This window comes from Eutrigla gurnardus, assembly GCF_963514095.1.
Source record: "Eutrigla gurnardus genome assembly, chromosome: 11".
NCBI lineage: Eukaryota > Metazoa > Chordata > Actinopteri > Perciformes > Triglidae > Eutrigla > Eutrigla gurnardus.
Window position 1 is genome coordinate 13,790,359 of NC_139925.1, and position 16,022 is coordinate 13,806,380.

General features: G+C 42.2%; 1 protein-coding gene across 2 annotated transcripts in view; it reads right to left on the reverse strand.

The window, feature by feature from the left end:
• Positions 1-1,089: 1,089 nt before the first annotated feature.
• Positions 1,090-16,022, reverse strand: part of chrm3a (cholinergic receptor, muscarinic 3a) — an 83,638-nt gene continuing 68,705 nt past the window's right edge. For both annotated transcript variants that reach the window (XM_084020650.1, XM_084020649.1), the window contains one exon: positions 1,090-5,106. In XM_084020650.1, coding sequence (XP_083876776.1) covers positions 3,132-5,090 — 1,959 coding nt within the window. In that variant the 5' untranslated portion in view covers positions 5,091-5,106 and the 3' untranslated portion in view covers positions 1,090-3,131. The remainder of the gene's footprint in view (positions 5,107-16,022) is intronic.

The window sequence follows — 16,022 nt, forward strand, 5'->3', positions numbered from 1 at the left end:
GCAATAGAAAAGGGTTTAAAGTAAGAAGGCAGATTAGGTGGTGAAACCAATTAAACAAAGCAAAAAAACATAACACATTCTTGAAGGCTCCTAATTAAAATAAAAAATACAAATATTAACCAGAAAGGATCAACTCAACAATCATTTCTTGTTCTTGAGGACTTCAGAGTATCTTCTTGGTAAAACACATTTTGTAATCACTTCGCAGCATGAGAAGTCACATTTAACAACAACGTATGAAATGGTGAAAAACACTGCGGAGAAGCCTCTTAGTTAGACATTTTAATACATCCATATATACATCAATATACATTAAAAAAGACAGCGTACTTGCCTGACGGGTGGTTTCTCCTCGGCGGTACAGCACTGACTGAGGAAAACAACACAAATGGGTGTTTGTCCTCGTCCATGAGCCGCTCCTCAGCCATGGGTCACATGAAGTTAGTATTTTCCTCATCACATGTCTGGCCTCCTTGGCCATCTTCCATTAGTGCTGTCTGCGACTGCCCTCACTAACTTCGTCAGGACTCATCATCGGTACACGCAGAACTGCTCAACAGTCAAAGAACGCGCTTGTGTTTCATCTGTTTTTGCTTTCTGGACAGAATATTCATGTTATGGTTGTGTCAGACAGTGATACAGGAATCATATTTAACAGACAAAAAGACAACAGCTTTTACACATAATGTCAAGTCTATAGTTTCAAATCTGGGTTTGGGGTACCCTGGTGCCACTTTTAAGTCCGTCCCTCTAATAACAAGATTATTTTCAGCTGTGTGCTGTTTTACCACAAACGCCACAGAGCCTAATTACTAATCTAAAGATACTTCAATTAAAGAGATACCATTGAAGTTGGGGGGGGGGGAATTACTCTACACCGGAACTGGAAAATTGTAATATAAAAAAACCCCACATGTAAGGACAGGTAGACCACTGAAACACCTTCACAAGGATAGAAATGTATAGTGTTTAATATTTTACCCCAAACTGTAAGGAACAGTTGTTTATTATATCATGCATCAATTAGGAGGCAGGGAATTAATCATAAAGCTGAAAGCTAAAATAATACGGTAATAATAATTAATCAACCCACTCTGACCAAATAAAAACTAAATCAAAAATGTATGAAGATAACACAATCATGCCTTGTGACACAAATAAATACCCTTATCATTTCTGTCAAAAAGTTTTTTGTTTGTTTATTGACTTAAAATATGAGTATGATTGGCGTACTTGAAATGTAACAAAATGTTTGTGTTGGTTGTTTACATTCCCAATATCTAAGTACAAAAACCTCATATCTTAATGAAGAATGTATCATGGCACTGGAGCACATTGTGTTGAAAGCTAACAAAATACCCACTGATGACAGGGATGTGATATTGTTTAACATCTCTTTGCATACAACACAAGTCATAACCCTGCATCTAACATAATCCTACCTAGCCATTCTTCTTTATGCCAGTTGACATAATTCAGTTTTTCCTTTGCCGTCAATGCCTTTTCAACAATGTACATTTGGGTGTGGCAACAATGTAAAAAAATCTACTTAAAAGGTAAGAATAACATAATGTGCAATACAAATAAAAAATAAAATGTATGCTGACTATTGTTGGAGTGTGGTGTTCATCCACTTCCTGTATAGAAAAACCTGATGACCAAGACAGCTATCAATTGTATTTACAAATCAATTGCTGTGAGTCTTATTTATAAAGAAAAACGTCACCCATAAATCATATTGAATAAAAAAAAAACCAAACAAAATCAGATTATGATAAAAACTAAAAAATATTGTATCTTCCATGATTGTTGCCATTCTCTTTTAAATGCAGTTTTTTAATTTAAAATCTTAAATAAATTGAATAAGCCAAATCAAAGAACCAAACAAATTTAAAGTATGAATAATTGTTGCACAATTATCATGTAAAAATATACAATTTTCTGTCTTCACATTGGCAGAACGGTATTCTGATGCAACTGCACTAGAAGTTGGTCCACTAGAAGCACAGCCTGGACAACAGGTCTTTCTCAAACCACTAGAGGCCGCCATTGCCCTACTTTATCAAAAATGGCCGGCCTTTTACAAAGAGTTCCTTAGATGTGTAATTTTGTAGAAATCTCAAAGAAAGTGTAAAATCAAAACACACATCTTTATAAATGGATATCTTCATGTGTGCAATCAATCATTGTGTATCAAGTCAGAAATATCCAAATGTACACAAACAGAATATCATCAATGTATAATCATTACTCTTGACAGAGAACTGCAAGTACATAAACACGACCAATGTACTTATTGTCTCCACCATAAAAACCACAACAATCACATTGAACACAACAGCAGTTCGCCGACTGTGGTGTTACACAAAATATTCACAATCAGTTCATCAGAAGAATCATTTTCAGACTGGCTCAAAATCTCAGGAATATCTAGAAAAACCAAACATGAATATCACAAAAATAACAAGATCTCTGTTGACTGAAAGACACTATTCAAGAACTTCTTATATTCCATCAGACACAGGAAAGCGATATCCATGTAGAAAGGCAATGTACAGAAGTTGTGATAAAAATCACGTGTCAAGAGGATGACGGGTCAAATCAGTACAATGTGAACACAAAATCATTTTTGTCTCGGCTTTCAGCGACGTATTACAGATACATAGTTTTGTGTTTAATGCAAAACCACTCTGCACGTTACAGATCTAGCTACCACAGAGAGAAATTATAAGAAATGTGAATCCTCAGCCCCATGACAAATACGTCCTTTCCCCTTGTGTCTGTTGCACATCAAAAATTCTCCTGCGATGCATTTTAAGCCCTTTTTTTCTTGTTTTCCCGCACTGAAAATTTAAAGAGTTCTTCAAGGACGGCGGAAAGTTTTCATCTCTGCACCTCACCTTACACAACCCGGCACACACACAGCTTTTATAAATGGATGCACCGACACAAACACATACCACAAGACCACCACATAGGCTTGCTGTGCTTGACGTACCAGCAGAGAAACACATTATGAATCTCTAAGCAACAAAAAAAAAAAAAAAAACTCCACTGAAACAACTACACGGATGCTTCTTCCTCCTCCTATGTTTAATTTTTGGAATCCCCGTCCCGACTTCCTGTCCTTTTTACGTGGACTCCCTGGGAATCCTCCTGTGGAAAACCACCGACTGCCTTTGTTGAAACTGCTGCTTCCTTCTTTTTTTCTGGTCCCAGCGGCACAGCAGTATCATCTTAAAGGTTGTGCGGAAAGTCTTGTTGCAGAGGGCATAGCACATGGGGTTGACTGTGCTGTTGACGTAGCACAGCCAATACCCTACGGCCCACAGGGTCTCCGGGATGCAGACTTTACAGAAGGTATTGATCAGCACCATGATGTTGTACGGCGTCCATGTGATGATGAATGCAAAGAGGATCGCGCTGAGAGTCTGAGCTGCCTTCTTCTCCTTCACTAGGGACATGCGCTTCCTCTTAGTGATCTGAGTCCGGGCTCTGGCTGCAAAACGCTTCGCCAGAGCCGCGTCTTTGAAGGACATCGGGACTGAGGGGGATTTGGTGGCGGTGCTGGTAGTAGTGTTGTCGGTGGCTGTGGTGGTAGCTTTTGCGGGACCATCCGGGCCTTGGTTAGCGGTAGCCTGGATGGTAGGCATCGATTGAATCTTGCGTGAGCTGAAGCGTTGGTGGTAGCTGTTTTCTGAACTGTTTGCTCCATCAGGAGTAGAAGCGGCAGTGGTGTCGGTGGTGACGGTTGAGAGGCTATCTCGGTTGTACTCCGCTCCCCTGAGAGGATCCTCCTCTGAGGCCGCATCCAGATCCTCACACGACGTGATTTGGGAATTGACAGCAGCCTTTATACCAGGCAGGCTGAGAACGATAGAGAAGATAGCGTGACTCTGGGAAATCATATCTTTGCCCCCACAATCCTCATCCTCTGAAGACCCAGAGTGGTCTAACGAGGCCGCAGCATCGTTGTTGTTCCAGCTGTCGCTGCTGCTCTGGTCTGGGTCACCGTCCCCCTGTCGGGTACTGCCAGGTCTCCACGAGCGAACCCCAGGCCAGCAGTGGAAGTGGCCAACCAGCTCTCGACACGTGCTCCTTCTCCGGGACAACCTGGTCAACTCATAGCTACTGCAGCTTCTAGAACTTCCTGTCTGATGGACAAAGCGGGCTTTCTCGCCTCCACCTTTACCAGCTCTTCCTCCCATCCCAGCACGACTCCCTGAACCCTGTAAGCCGGCTAACTCCTTTGAGCGGTTCTGGGTCTCCTTGTAAATGCGCCAGTAGAGAACACTCATTATCGACACAGGCAGGTAGAACGCCGCCATGGCTGTGCAGAAGGTTATGGTGGGCTCTGTGAGGAACTGAATATAGCATTGGTCTGAGGGTACTGTCCTTTTACCCTCAAAATACTGCCATAGTAGGATGGCCGGGGCCCACAGGACAAGAGACACAAACCAGGCCAGGCCGATCATGATCCCGGCTCGCTTAGTGGTTCGTTTGGCCCGGTAGGTCAAAGGCCGGGTGATTGAAAAGTAGCGGTCAAAGCTGATGACCAGTAGGTTCATAACTGATGCATTGCTGGCCACATAGTCTATAGCCAGCCACATGTCACAGGCCCAGCTGCCCATGGCCCAGTAGCCCATCACAAGATAAGCTGTGTAGAGGTTCATGGAGATGACCCCGATGATGAGGTCAGCGACAGCCAGGCTCAGCAGGAAGTAGTTATTGACCGTCTTTAGCTGGCGATTAACCTTGAAGGACACCACCACCAGGATGTTGCCGATGATGGTGACCAGTGACAGCATGCCCGTCAGCAGGACAATGAGGACAACCTGCCACACAGGGTGACCCCCCAGGGGGTCCAGGACCACAGTAATGTTCCCATTCTGGGCTTCTGATGTGAGGTTTAGGAGTTTGCTGGTAGACGAGGAATTATCATCCGGGGTATTCACATGGAAAACCAACCAGGGGGCTCCTCCACTTCCTCCTTGGTGGAGAGCATTGGATTGTGGGTAGCCTCTGGCTGCTTGTAGCGAGGTGTTTGCAGTCAGGAAGAGACCGGGGTCTGTGCTGTTGGAGCTCATCATTATGTCCTGGCATATTCTAAAGACAGAGACAGACAGGAGAGGGAAGGAGGAGGGGACAGAGAGAGGGAGTGACAGAGAGAAGGAAAATGGAGAAGGGACACATGAGCAGTTGCCATTCATATTCATATCCAGTAGGTGAGGCTAGAAACTTACAAGCTGCATGTCTGAAAAGGCAATGATGTTTGTCTGATCCGTCCACTCTGTTAAACAATCACTCACAACTTCATGTGTAGACGACGTGTAGGCACACACGTATCACATTACAGCACCTAAATAAACAAGGCTAGACAGACAACACTTCCAGTGAGAGACTGACAGCCACTGACACCCACCAAATAGCAGAATGTATTTTTCCCACGTGGTTGTCTGGGCTGTAAAGATGGCTGTGTTGCACCTTGCATAACTTAAGGCTGGTACAGCCTGGCAACAGGAAGTTGCATTCTGGTCATTTTTATTCTCAATTTAGGTGTCAGTTGTCTGTTATTCAAACACATAGAGAGCGAAACTGTTTTCTAGTGTTGTGTTTTATATTTATAGCACTCAAACACGGTTGGTATGACATGACAGGCAACAGCCAGTGCCTGTTCATTCAGCAAGTCAAAGACAGAGAAGTTACATGACGTTGCCTTCTACATACACTGAAACATTATGTGGGCATCATCCTAAGTATGGGCTTTCAGACAGCACGCATAGAGGACAAAAAGGATATTAATTAATTGAGGAAGTATTGTAAGACTTTGGGAGGTATTCTGACAAGTCTTCCTGCCTGAATACAAAGGTTTTTGGTGTCACTTTGATAATGCAAATCCTGTGGTGGTTAATTTGCCACCAGACTTCATCTAGTGTTCCAGGAGCCCTCTCAGAAAAACAAGGTTGAAGACAGATTTTGGGCAGAGAAAGCTACGCACAGACAAAATCTACTGGTGAAACAGAGAGAAAATAGCACCGGGAGAGCTGAAAGCAGCATGATCCCGGAGAGTGCTGTTTGTTGTTTGATTGGGGATCACTTGACAATGAAACAGTAAATGGAGGACCCTGTGGTTTTTATCGAAGCAGTTGGATAATTGGACAATAAGAAGAGGAACTGTCATTTTGTCAAGCAGCATGTCCTATCCATTAGAAAGTTTGCTGTGCAATCAGTTCTAATTACCATTGTGTTTCACATTCAGATGTGTGCATGTGTATGTGTGTGTTTCTGTGATGAAAACAAACAAAAAAGAGATGCTTGTCATCAAAAACAAGGAGCGAAGAAAGTTTTCTCTCAAAAAACAAAAGTGGTCACTACAGTTATAACACAGTCCAAGAAAGGTTGATGTATAAGACATAAATAAAAAGAAAAGACCTGTTTAGAATGAATATGATAGCGCACTTTCTAAAAATATTAATCTTTGTTAAGTAGCTATTTAGTAACAAATATGACAAAGTGCTCTTTGTGATTTGATATCAAGCACAATGCCCTGTGATTTCTTTTTAATGTGAAAGTCATGAACATGTGCTTCCGTTGATGACGAGATTAAATTTACATTACAATTAACACCTACCTGTTACCATGTGGGACAAGATGGAAACATTGTCCTTGAATAAATTGTGATGTGGAGCAGAGTACAGCCGTTATTCCCCTTTTTTTTCTGAATGATGCGGTCCTGATAGTCGGCTACCTTCGTGATGTGCGTATGATTCATCTATCTAACAGGGAAGAACCACCCCATCACCCATTTACACAAATATACTGACAAATACAACAACAACATATGTGAAACACATTTACGGTAAAACCACAACAGCACTACTCCAAACCACAGGCAAAGGTATTTGAGTGCTGCACGCTTGCCTTGACAACCTCAGACCTCCTGCAGAATTGCTAAAGAACCCTAGTAGCCCACAGCGACTGACAGCCGTTAGTGACATTGAGCGCACGCTGTTACTATAATCAGTGAGCTCCCTGCTAGCCCCTCTGTGGCCATATATAACTGCATCTATACACATACACAAAGAGTAAGCTGCTCTCATCTCACACAAAGACTGTTTATGTGACGCGAGTACGGTTACATGTGCATGGAGAAATACAACGAATGCTTGCATACGGAAAATACATTTTCACCCTACAACGGTAGGAAAAAATAACAAATGTAGATGATTACAAATTTAACTACTTCAAGTTGAGTATACACCATATGCCTGCATACAAGAACAAACATTTATGACAGACAGCAAACTTAAATGCCTCTTAAGAAACCAATGGTTACTTTTAAATTTTAGCAAAGCAAATTCCACTGAGAGTGCGAGACAGCAATGTGTTGCTAATGAGTGTTAAACATTTTTTAATTGGCTTACGAGGGCAAAAATGCGCCTGTGTGAAGATATGGTTAGGGCTTAACAGTAGGGAAATCATTCTTTAATCTACTACCTTGACTTGGCATGAACACGGGACAGAAAAATGAAACTAGAAAACTGAAATATTGAGAGAAAAAACAGGAAAATCAGGCAAACAACAGCACAGTGAAGTGCTTAGTGCCATGTCTGGGGAATATAGATAGGCTTGGGAAGCAGGGAGGGAAGCCTAGATCCTATGGGAAAAGGCCAAATGTCAGTCCTCTGTACCTGCTCCTGCCTCTTCGAGTCACAGGATAGTTCAGTTTAGGCAGGTGTATAGGATCTACAGTGTACAGCACACTGATAATGTGGTTGCCTACGTTTGTATGCTGTCAACTATAGAGTATCAATTAATCAAGCCTTTTAAGATGAAAACTGAATGTGGCATATGACAGCATGGGTGGGCTAACAAGGCTGAGAAAACCAGCCTCTGTTACGATGAAGCCATTATAGTGTCTACCTCTCTTTCTCCAAAGACGCGCTGAGCTCCATATCTTACGTTTCCCAGGCCCGTAGGTGTGATGGTTTCGGGTGCACAGAGAGATCGATACTCGTTTACTGTGCTGCAACACAACATGTTCCTTGACATTTCGGGCATTTGTCCCAGCAAGTTGGACAGCACAATCCAAGCTCGGCCCAAGAATCCATCTAAATGATTGGTTTGCTAATACAAGGCCATTTTATGTTTTTTATTTTCAGCACCTAATCTAGCAGAGCCGCGATACTCACAGATGATGTCCAGCAAAGGATGAGTCATGTTGACAAGTACTAATAAAGGTTAAAGCTGCTGTCATTTCAACAACCCCTTCAGTGCCACTGTCATACCTTAAGTTAAATAGATGCTGCTCAATAAATTGTATTTCTCCCAGTCCAGTTCTTGATATGGGTATACAGCTCAGGGGGGTTTAATCAACAGTTTCTATTGGAATTATTTTTCTCATGCTGGCTTATCTTAAACTTTACAGCCGGCTTATGTAGCATCTTATGTAATGTGGACTTTTGTGCTGGAACCAAGTGCAGGGAGACATCTGGAGACAGGCAGGGGTTTAAGCAGTTCCAAAAGGCATTATTGTACAAAAAAAAAAACCTGAGGCATCAACAGCTTGAACACAAAAAAGGCCAAACAAGGCAGAACTAGATTCAACAATTTGAGAGCTAGTCTGGACTGATGAAACTAGCGTTGAGGCATTTGGCAATGCCAGGAGATCGACTTCAGGCTGAATACATACATATTTAGGCGACCCAGGAGATCCTCTCCTGCATTGTCATTGAGCATGCTGCGTTGTGGCAAGAGGACAGAGAGCAAGCGTAGGAGAGAGAGTCAGGACTTCAAACAGCCGTCACTGGCCATCCATTAAAAGTAAAAAATGCCTTCGCTTCGTTCTCTCCATAAAACAATCCACTAGGTCGTCTCAGTAAAGCCTCGGCTATCCCCCAAAGCCGGATGATGTGGTGTTGCGCGGTAAAGGATAAAACTGGTAGATACAAGGTCATTCTGGGTAAAACAAGGTGGTAAAAGGGCTTGTTTCATGGTGAAATGTGATCTGACATGTAGTACAACATCGATGGCTCTGTGGAGTTATCGATTTCACTCTACTGAGCGAAGCAGCCTTGCTGGTAAGCCAACTCTGACCCAGAAGTTTTGTCTTACATTTACTGGAAAAATACTACACGGACAGATGAGGCAAGCTACAACTGCAGTGGCATTTGTAAAAAAAAAAACAGACTTACAGGAAGGTACGGTTATCTCTAGACTAATAAACACTGTGTGGGCTTTCCCATGGATAAAAAGGTCTGGAACCTATAATCTAATATAATAATAATAATTTTACTGTCACAAAGGCCAAAGGCAAAAGGAGGCGATGGCACAACAACTTGGTAGCTACAAAATGAATATCTAAACAATTTGACCCTAAATAGAGACCAAGAACCAAAAAGACAGTCATAAACGTACAGGTAATATAGGTAAAACTGCATTCATATCCTAAACTTCTTAAAACATGTGATGCATAAGTGTCACTAGTGACACAGCAGATACGCTGGATTGATAGTTTTAAATTGGTAATCGTGGAAAAGGCAAAAATAATAACACTACATTGACAAAGGGAGTCAGTAGCTGCAGATGAATAGAGGTTTCCTGAGGGATACTCCTGGATAGCACATAGCACGTCTCACTCTATGCGAGCCACGGAAAAGGCTCTGACTTTCAGTACACTGAGGAGCAGTTACATATCTTTGGGATCATTTCCATGCTGGTATTCAGCCCAGTTAAGAACGAGCACTTTGAGAAGCTCATTAAAGTTCTTAACCTTTGTGCAAGCGCCGTGTTTGAAAGTTTTTTTTTTTTTTAATTCATCAAACATCCCCCCGGCTTCAGACTAAGCGCAGCGAGATAGCAGAGCAACTGCAGTCTGTTGCTCTTCCCCGCCAACTCTGACGTGTGGCTCGGCGAAACATCAGAACCACTCTGAAGATGCGTTTTGTAGACTCATAAATGTCATTTTTTCCCTAGGATCATACAGGGGAAGTGTTTGTCTCAACCAATAGTATATATTAGCAGAACTGTATTCTCTGTTCAATTGCAGATAAGAAATATATAATAAATTGATATGAGAGACTACAGCTATGTAAACAAAGCACAGATTACAACACACACAGAGGGACAGTAACTTCATTCTCTGTTCAGCTACCTTTATTACTAGTATTATTCCACTAAATCTTTACATGGCTAATAGATGTTTGCTGATCTATGCTCTGAATTTTGAATTTAGCACCTTTAAACTACGATTAACCACTTCAATTATTTTCTAACAATTTCATCAGAGAGGGTGAGGGTGTCGAAGTGTAGAAGTGCTGGCCATTCATGAAAGAAAAAAGGGACCGCACAGGAGGAGCCAAATCTCTCACAAGCTGGTGATGATGGGGCTGCTGCCAGAAGATGGTGGCAAGGGTTGTGAAACAGCACGAGGCCATCTGTCAGGTATTCACTGCTGACAAGAACAAGCATTTAGTGCCTACTTGGCAGGAGGTGGACTTGCTGGAGTCCTTGAGCGGTGATCTAAGTCCTCTCTGAAAGTTCACGCGTGGTCAAGCAAACCTTGAGCGAGCGTGTTTCTACGTGACGCATTCACTGCTCCTCCTCCAAGCAAAGGTTTTTGGCTAAATCTGCAGGACAGCTCATAAAAGGATAACCACCATCCTGGTCTGGTTCAGTGAGAAATATCACCAAGCAAACAAACATTTCCTACGGTTGCTACTTAACATTAAAAATACGATGACGAAATATTTGCTGTACTTTTCTTTAAGTTGAGCACAGAAACCCTTCATTGAAAATGTGTCTACAAAAGAAGATGGTCATTTTCTGCATTCAGTGTAAGCAGATCAACGTTTAATATTGCAGGGAGTAACTGAAGAAGAAAGAGAATCCACAGCTAGATGGAGAGCTGCTCGCCCCATGGCATGATGGGAAAAGTGTGGTATGTGTGAAAGGCTTTTCAAGGGAATGAAAAACTTAACACCAACTTCTTCTGCGTTATATAATAATAGCCTCTGTAGCATCACTATGGCTCCTCGGTAATAGGCATCATATATCTGATAACACTGGAAAAATTAGAGAGCAAAAATGTTTGTCTTGACCAGGGATGTCACTAGGATTTAAAGACAGGGGGGCTAAGCCCCCAGGAGAATCATACAAAATCTTTGCATTTGCATCTTTTTAGTACTGTATGTACCAGTGAAGAAGTCAAGCTAGTAACAAGTTAAAAACAAGACATTGTCTTCTTCCATTCTCTTCTGTTGAAGAAGAGTTACTGTCATGTTGACGTTTAGACTCATTAAAGCTGCATGCTTAGAACAGGCCCTGATTATGTAAATGTGTCTTAAAGTGATACCATATCTAATTCCTCTGTCCATTAGATAAGCTGCAGGTGTGAATGTCATTTAATTACACCATTTACTGTCCTGTAGATTGGTTCAATCATAGTGTGATTGCTCAGTAATTTTTCTGTCATAAAGTAGAATAAACTAAGACGGATTTTAAAGGACACAGTGAAATCTTACAACATAAATATGAACTTTACCCAAATAACTGTATTTTGCATTTATTTATTCTGTATTTATTCCAGCAAAATGAGGATAGTGTCTGGAAATAAAAAGACAATTAAGCTTTACTGAAATGCTCCTTGCTAAAGTATATTCTGTATACAGCCTATGAAGCTATAATCCTAAAACTCTATATATCCCTTTCATCAGTATGATATTTTTCTGAAAATAAAGACTCAAAACAAACAAAAAAAAACAATTAATTAATTAATAAAAAGCCCAATAATTTGGGGGTGGGTGGCTCCAGGCCCCCTAAAATAGGCCTAACAACGTCACTGTTCTCGACACATTTGTTTTGTTCCCAAAACTAACATGGCATTTACACTGGGGAACATCTCCATCTGCTAACATCATGTTTGAACTTGGTGATCCTTGCAGCTGTCTGTCAAGCAAAGTCAGATAAGGTTGGTTGCAACACATTCTCACTACCAACTCAAAAGATTGTGGTTTTGGCTCAAATAAATACGTTGGTTATGTAACGCCTATATGTGGCGTTAGTTAAGTGCATAGGTTACGTAACAAAATGAAGGAGGGGCACAAGCAGGTTGCTCCTGGGTAAAGCTCTGTGTTTGTTTGACCCAAGTACCATCCAGCCCAACCTCCTCCCTAAATCGACTCTCTCACTCTTCATACAACATCATTTGCTCTGACTGTCTAACACTGAAGCGGATGGGTTTACATTAGAGCGAGAGGAAACCCCGGTGCGTCTCATTTCAAAAGCTAAATGGTGTGTCGGTATCAGTCGCCACGGGCCACTGACCAAACGTACGTATGAGATGAGTTGGGAATGAGAACGGGTAGGATAAGGAAAAGTTCCACTTCACATGTCTCTGGAATTCATGGCATACCTGTAGTTTAAACTGGTGTCCAACTGACAAGAGATGTCTGTCTCAAAAGCAGCCGACCATTCAGCGTTATCACTTAGAGTGTGAGGTACTCTGCACCCAAATAGCAAACTTTGGAGGATTTGATGAAGAGATTAGGTAAATTAAAAAGATTATTCCACTGGATGAAAAGACCTTCTCCATAGTGGAACATTTGGAAGATTTCATTAGCATTAAATTATTGATAAATGTGTCTAAACATAACTATATCAACATGGATGACTGATATAGACTAAAGGTACACATTTAAAGGCAAGAAGCATACAACGTATCTACTGTATTCTTCACTTGGCCATTGTTACATTATGTCACTCCTTAAATGTATAAAACTCAACACAGTTTCCTTCCATCAGCAAGGCACCAGCCATCCCACTGTTCTCACTTTTTAAACCTAGCACTCTGTAATGAACGACAACTAATCACGTTGTTTGTTTTTGCTTCTGATGTGAGCTCATGGCTAAATTCATTTCAGGTTACTTCACCAATTCAGAGAGAATCGCAGTTTCCCAATGCTAGTTGGTTTCATATGAAATAACGTTTGCTGAGGTCAAAGAAAGGTTCTTAAGTTGGGTTGGTTCAGCAATCGTCTGTAATTTCATATCGTGGAATTGTCCTTACCAGAGATTGCTGATAGAGTATCCGATACCAGACAGAGGGAAGGCCTGAAACTGTCTCTGTGATTGTTTTAAATGTCAATATAGCCAATCTCACAGCTGCTGTCATTAACCTATAATGTCGTTACTTTTCTCAGACAATGTCATCACGCAATAAGGATTTCAACCGCAGCCCAGCAGCTTGTAAATGACTGCTGCTGGTGAAGACTGCTTTTATTTAGATAGTCTGGACCAAAGTGGTGATAGTCACGCTGCTAGTGTGAAGTCATTGGGAGAAAAAAAGGGTGAAAAAAGTGGAAAAAGCATATCAGAGGCCAGATGCCCAAGAAGATAAAGTCCTAGTTGAACAGCCTATGTATTTATTTAACTATTTTAATATATGTTCATGCATACATTTCCAAGTCAACCCAGGGAAATAAGATACTTGTTTACATAAATGCTGTGTAAGACATAAATATGTGTTACCTTTTCACAGTGAGGGTTGTATGTGTTGCCTGCTCCCTCCCTGGTAGCTCTGCCCAGGTGTGCTGCATTGGTCAACGTGGTGCACCTGGCCTGGGAAGTACTTACTAAAAAGCTCCAGTGCCAGCAGCAGAGGGAGAGGTCAAGTCCCCTCAGTACCTTAATACCAGGAAGCAGTTTAGCATAATTATTCTGCCCTAACCTTGTTTATTCTCCTTTATGACCATGGGCAGTCAGGAGATCTGCTTTTATTGAGGTGTCTTTTTTGCAGCAATCCAGATTACTGCAGCAGACTGTCTGAGTCCTGCTTACACTGGCACCAGCAGCCATAAACAGACGGCAGTTTGATGGGAGCTTAGTCTGATAAAATAACAATGCAAGGAAGTGAAATAATAATCAGTGTGAGAGGTTGTGCAGGGTGCCAAGGATGGCTGGGCTTGGGATCAGGCCAAAACACCATACTTGACCACTGTCATACCAAGAGCAGGTAGAGGGACAGTACTATTGACAAGGTGCAAAATGTTAACTATGCTAGGTGCCTCTCTTTTTACTTACGTTCTGTTTCCTCTGAATCTGAATATCGTATTTGCCAGCCCGTTTTCCAATGTTCAGATGCAATCATGGTTTACAAAGGAGGACGGCGTGGCTGGATGACTTTGATAAATGGGACTACTGTTTGTCTCCCTTTTTTCCCGTATGTCAACATTGGTTTCTTTTAACCGTGACGCAGGTGTTCTCTCACCTAAACAAAGTACGGAAGTAAGGTGCCTAAAACTAACCAACACTTAACCACATCTGCATCAGAACGGTAAAAGTATTTCTTAAAAGACACTTGTATATATATTATATGGGTAATATATACTGTACGTAAAGTAATCACAAACAGCACAATTCGTCCTAGGTGTGAGGGGAATATCTCCACGTGAAAAGCAGAAGTAGGATGTTGTTATGCTCCCTGACCAGTGATAGAGGCTCATGGGATTTCACACACATCCTCACCTCTGTGGTGGGTCTCCTTGCTTTTTTGACAGGCTCAGTAACAAGCTGCTGGAATCCTTCGTCACGGCACTCTTGAACACTTAGGTGTGCCTGTGTAGTATGTGTGTATGTGAACGCAAGAGACGGGAAGGAAAATATAAGGCGGCACAATACAGACGGTGGAAGAATGGCTCAGGAATATGTCAAACCCGAAAGGCTGCAGCCACTTGAGGTTCACCGTTCTTCCATTCTCACAGTAAATCTAAACCTGGATGAGGTCCAAAGCATACCTTTTGTATGTTTTAAAACAAGAGCTCAGTTAATGTCATTGAAATGAGACGGAGTTTTGTGGTGGATGTCTAAGAGAGAGAGAGAAAAACACTTGTGCACTAAATTTGCCACAGTGACAGCTCGTTCCTAACAATTCCCACAATCCAAACTATGAAATACCACGCTTTGAGAAACAATGTTGTTCCGTGTGAGGCTAATTCCAGGCCCTGACCTTTTTTTTTGTTTCACTCCTCGTACATGTGCTGCGATACAACCCTACACAGATGCTATACACATGGAAGTGATAGGCTATTGCGATCAATCCTTAAAAGGAAGTGCAACCATCTGTCTATTGAACAGGCACTCGAACGAGACGGAGAAAAAACACACACACACTCACTCCTATGTAAACAAGCTTCAGCGGGGAGGAGATGGGGTCTTCACATGCTGGAGGCAGAGATCCGGGGGAGGGGGGGGTCCAGCAGAGTGGGGTGAAAGGATATTGTTGGGGAAGCTAGGAATGTGCGAGGAGACGTAAGCAGTCACACCTCCTGCTCGGGGAGTGTTACTTATCCAGGAGTTGGATATTATGTGTTTATGTGAGAGAGGAGGAACAAAACAGACCTTTAATCTCACGACGGTGGGCTGTCAGATGACGGACACCATGTCTGCCACTACAGCAGACAACACGCATGCATGCACGTTCTCCTTCGCAGGTACGCTACACCCATACAAATGATGGCTATCACACACACTCTGTATCTCCTTCACTAACACACATAAAGGCAAACACACACACACACAAGCTCAAACACTTGAGGGGGGCAGTAAGTCAACAAGGTGATTACAAGGATGTCTTGAACATGATCCCAAGTACCGTATTGCTAAAGAGAGGTCTGCGCTGACAGAACTGGTTATAATACAGTCTAAACACTTCTCCTGGCGGATGTCGACGGTTAACGGATCTCTAACTGTATTTCAAACATGAACGCTCGCAGGAACATGGAAAAAACACACATATCCACACACAACCTCACGTCTGTGGCTGCCCCTCTGTCTCATTCACACTGAGGACCCAGCCCCCCCGTTCACCACCACCACCACCCACACAGAGGGCAGAGGGTGTATCCGATGTCATCCAATAATATCAACCCAGGTGACGTGACTGTACCTGGCACTGGAGCCTAAAATAGCTTTTAAATTTGATTCCTGAAATTCTCCGGGGAAGTCACAGCGGTCTCATCTGTCCT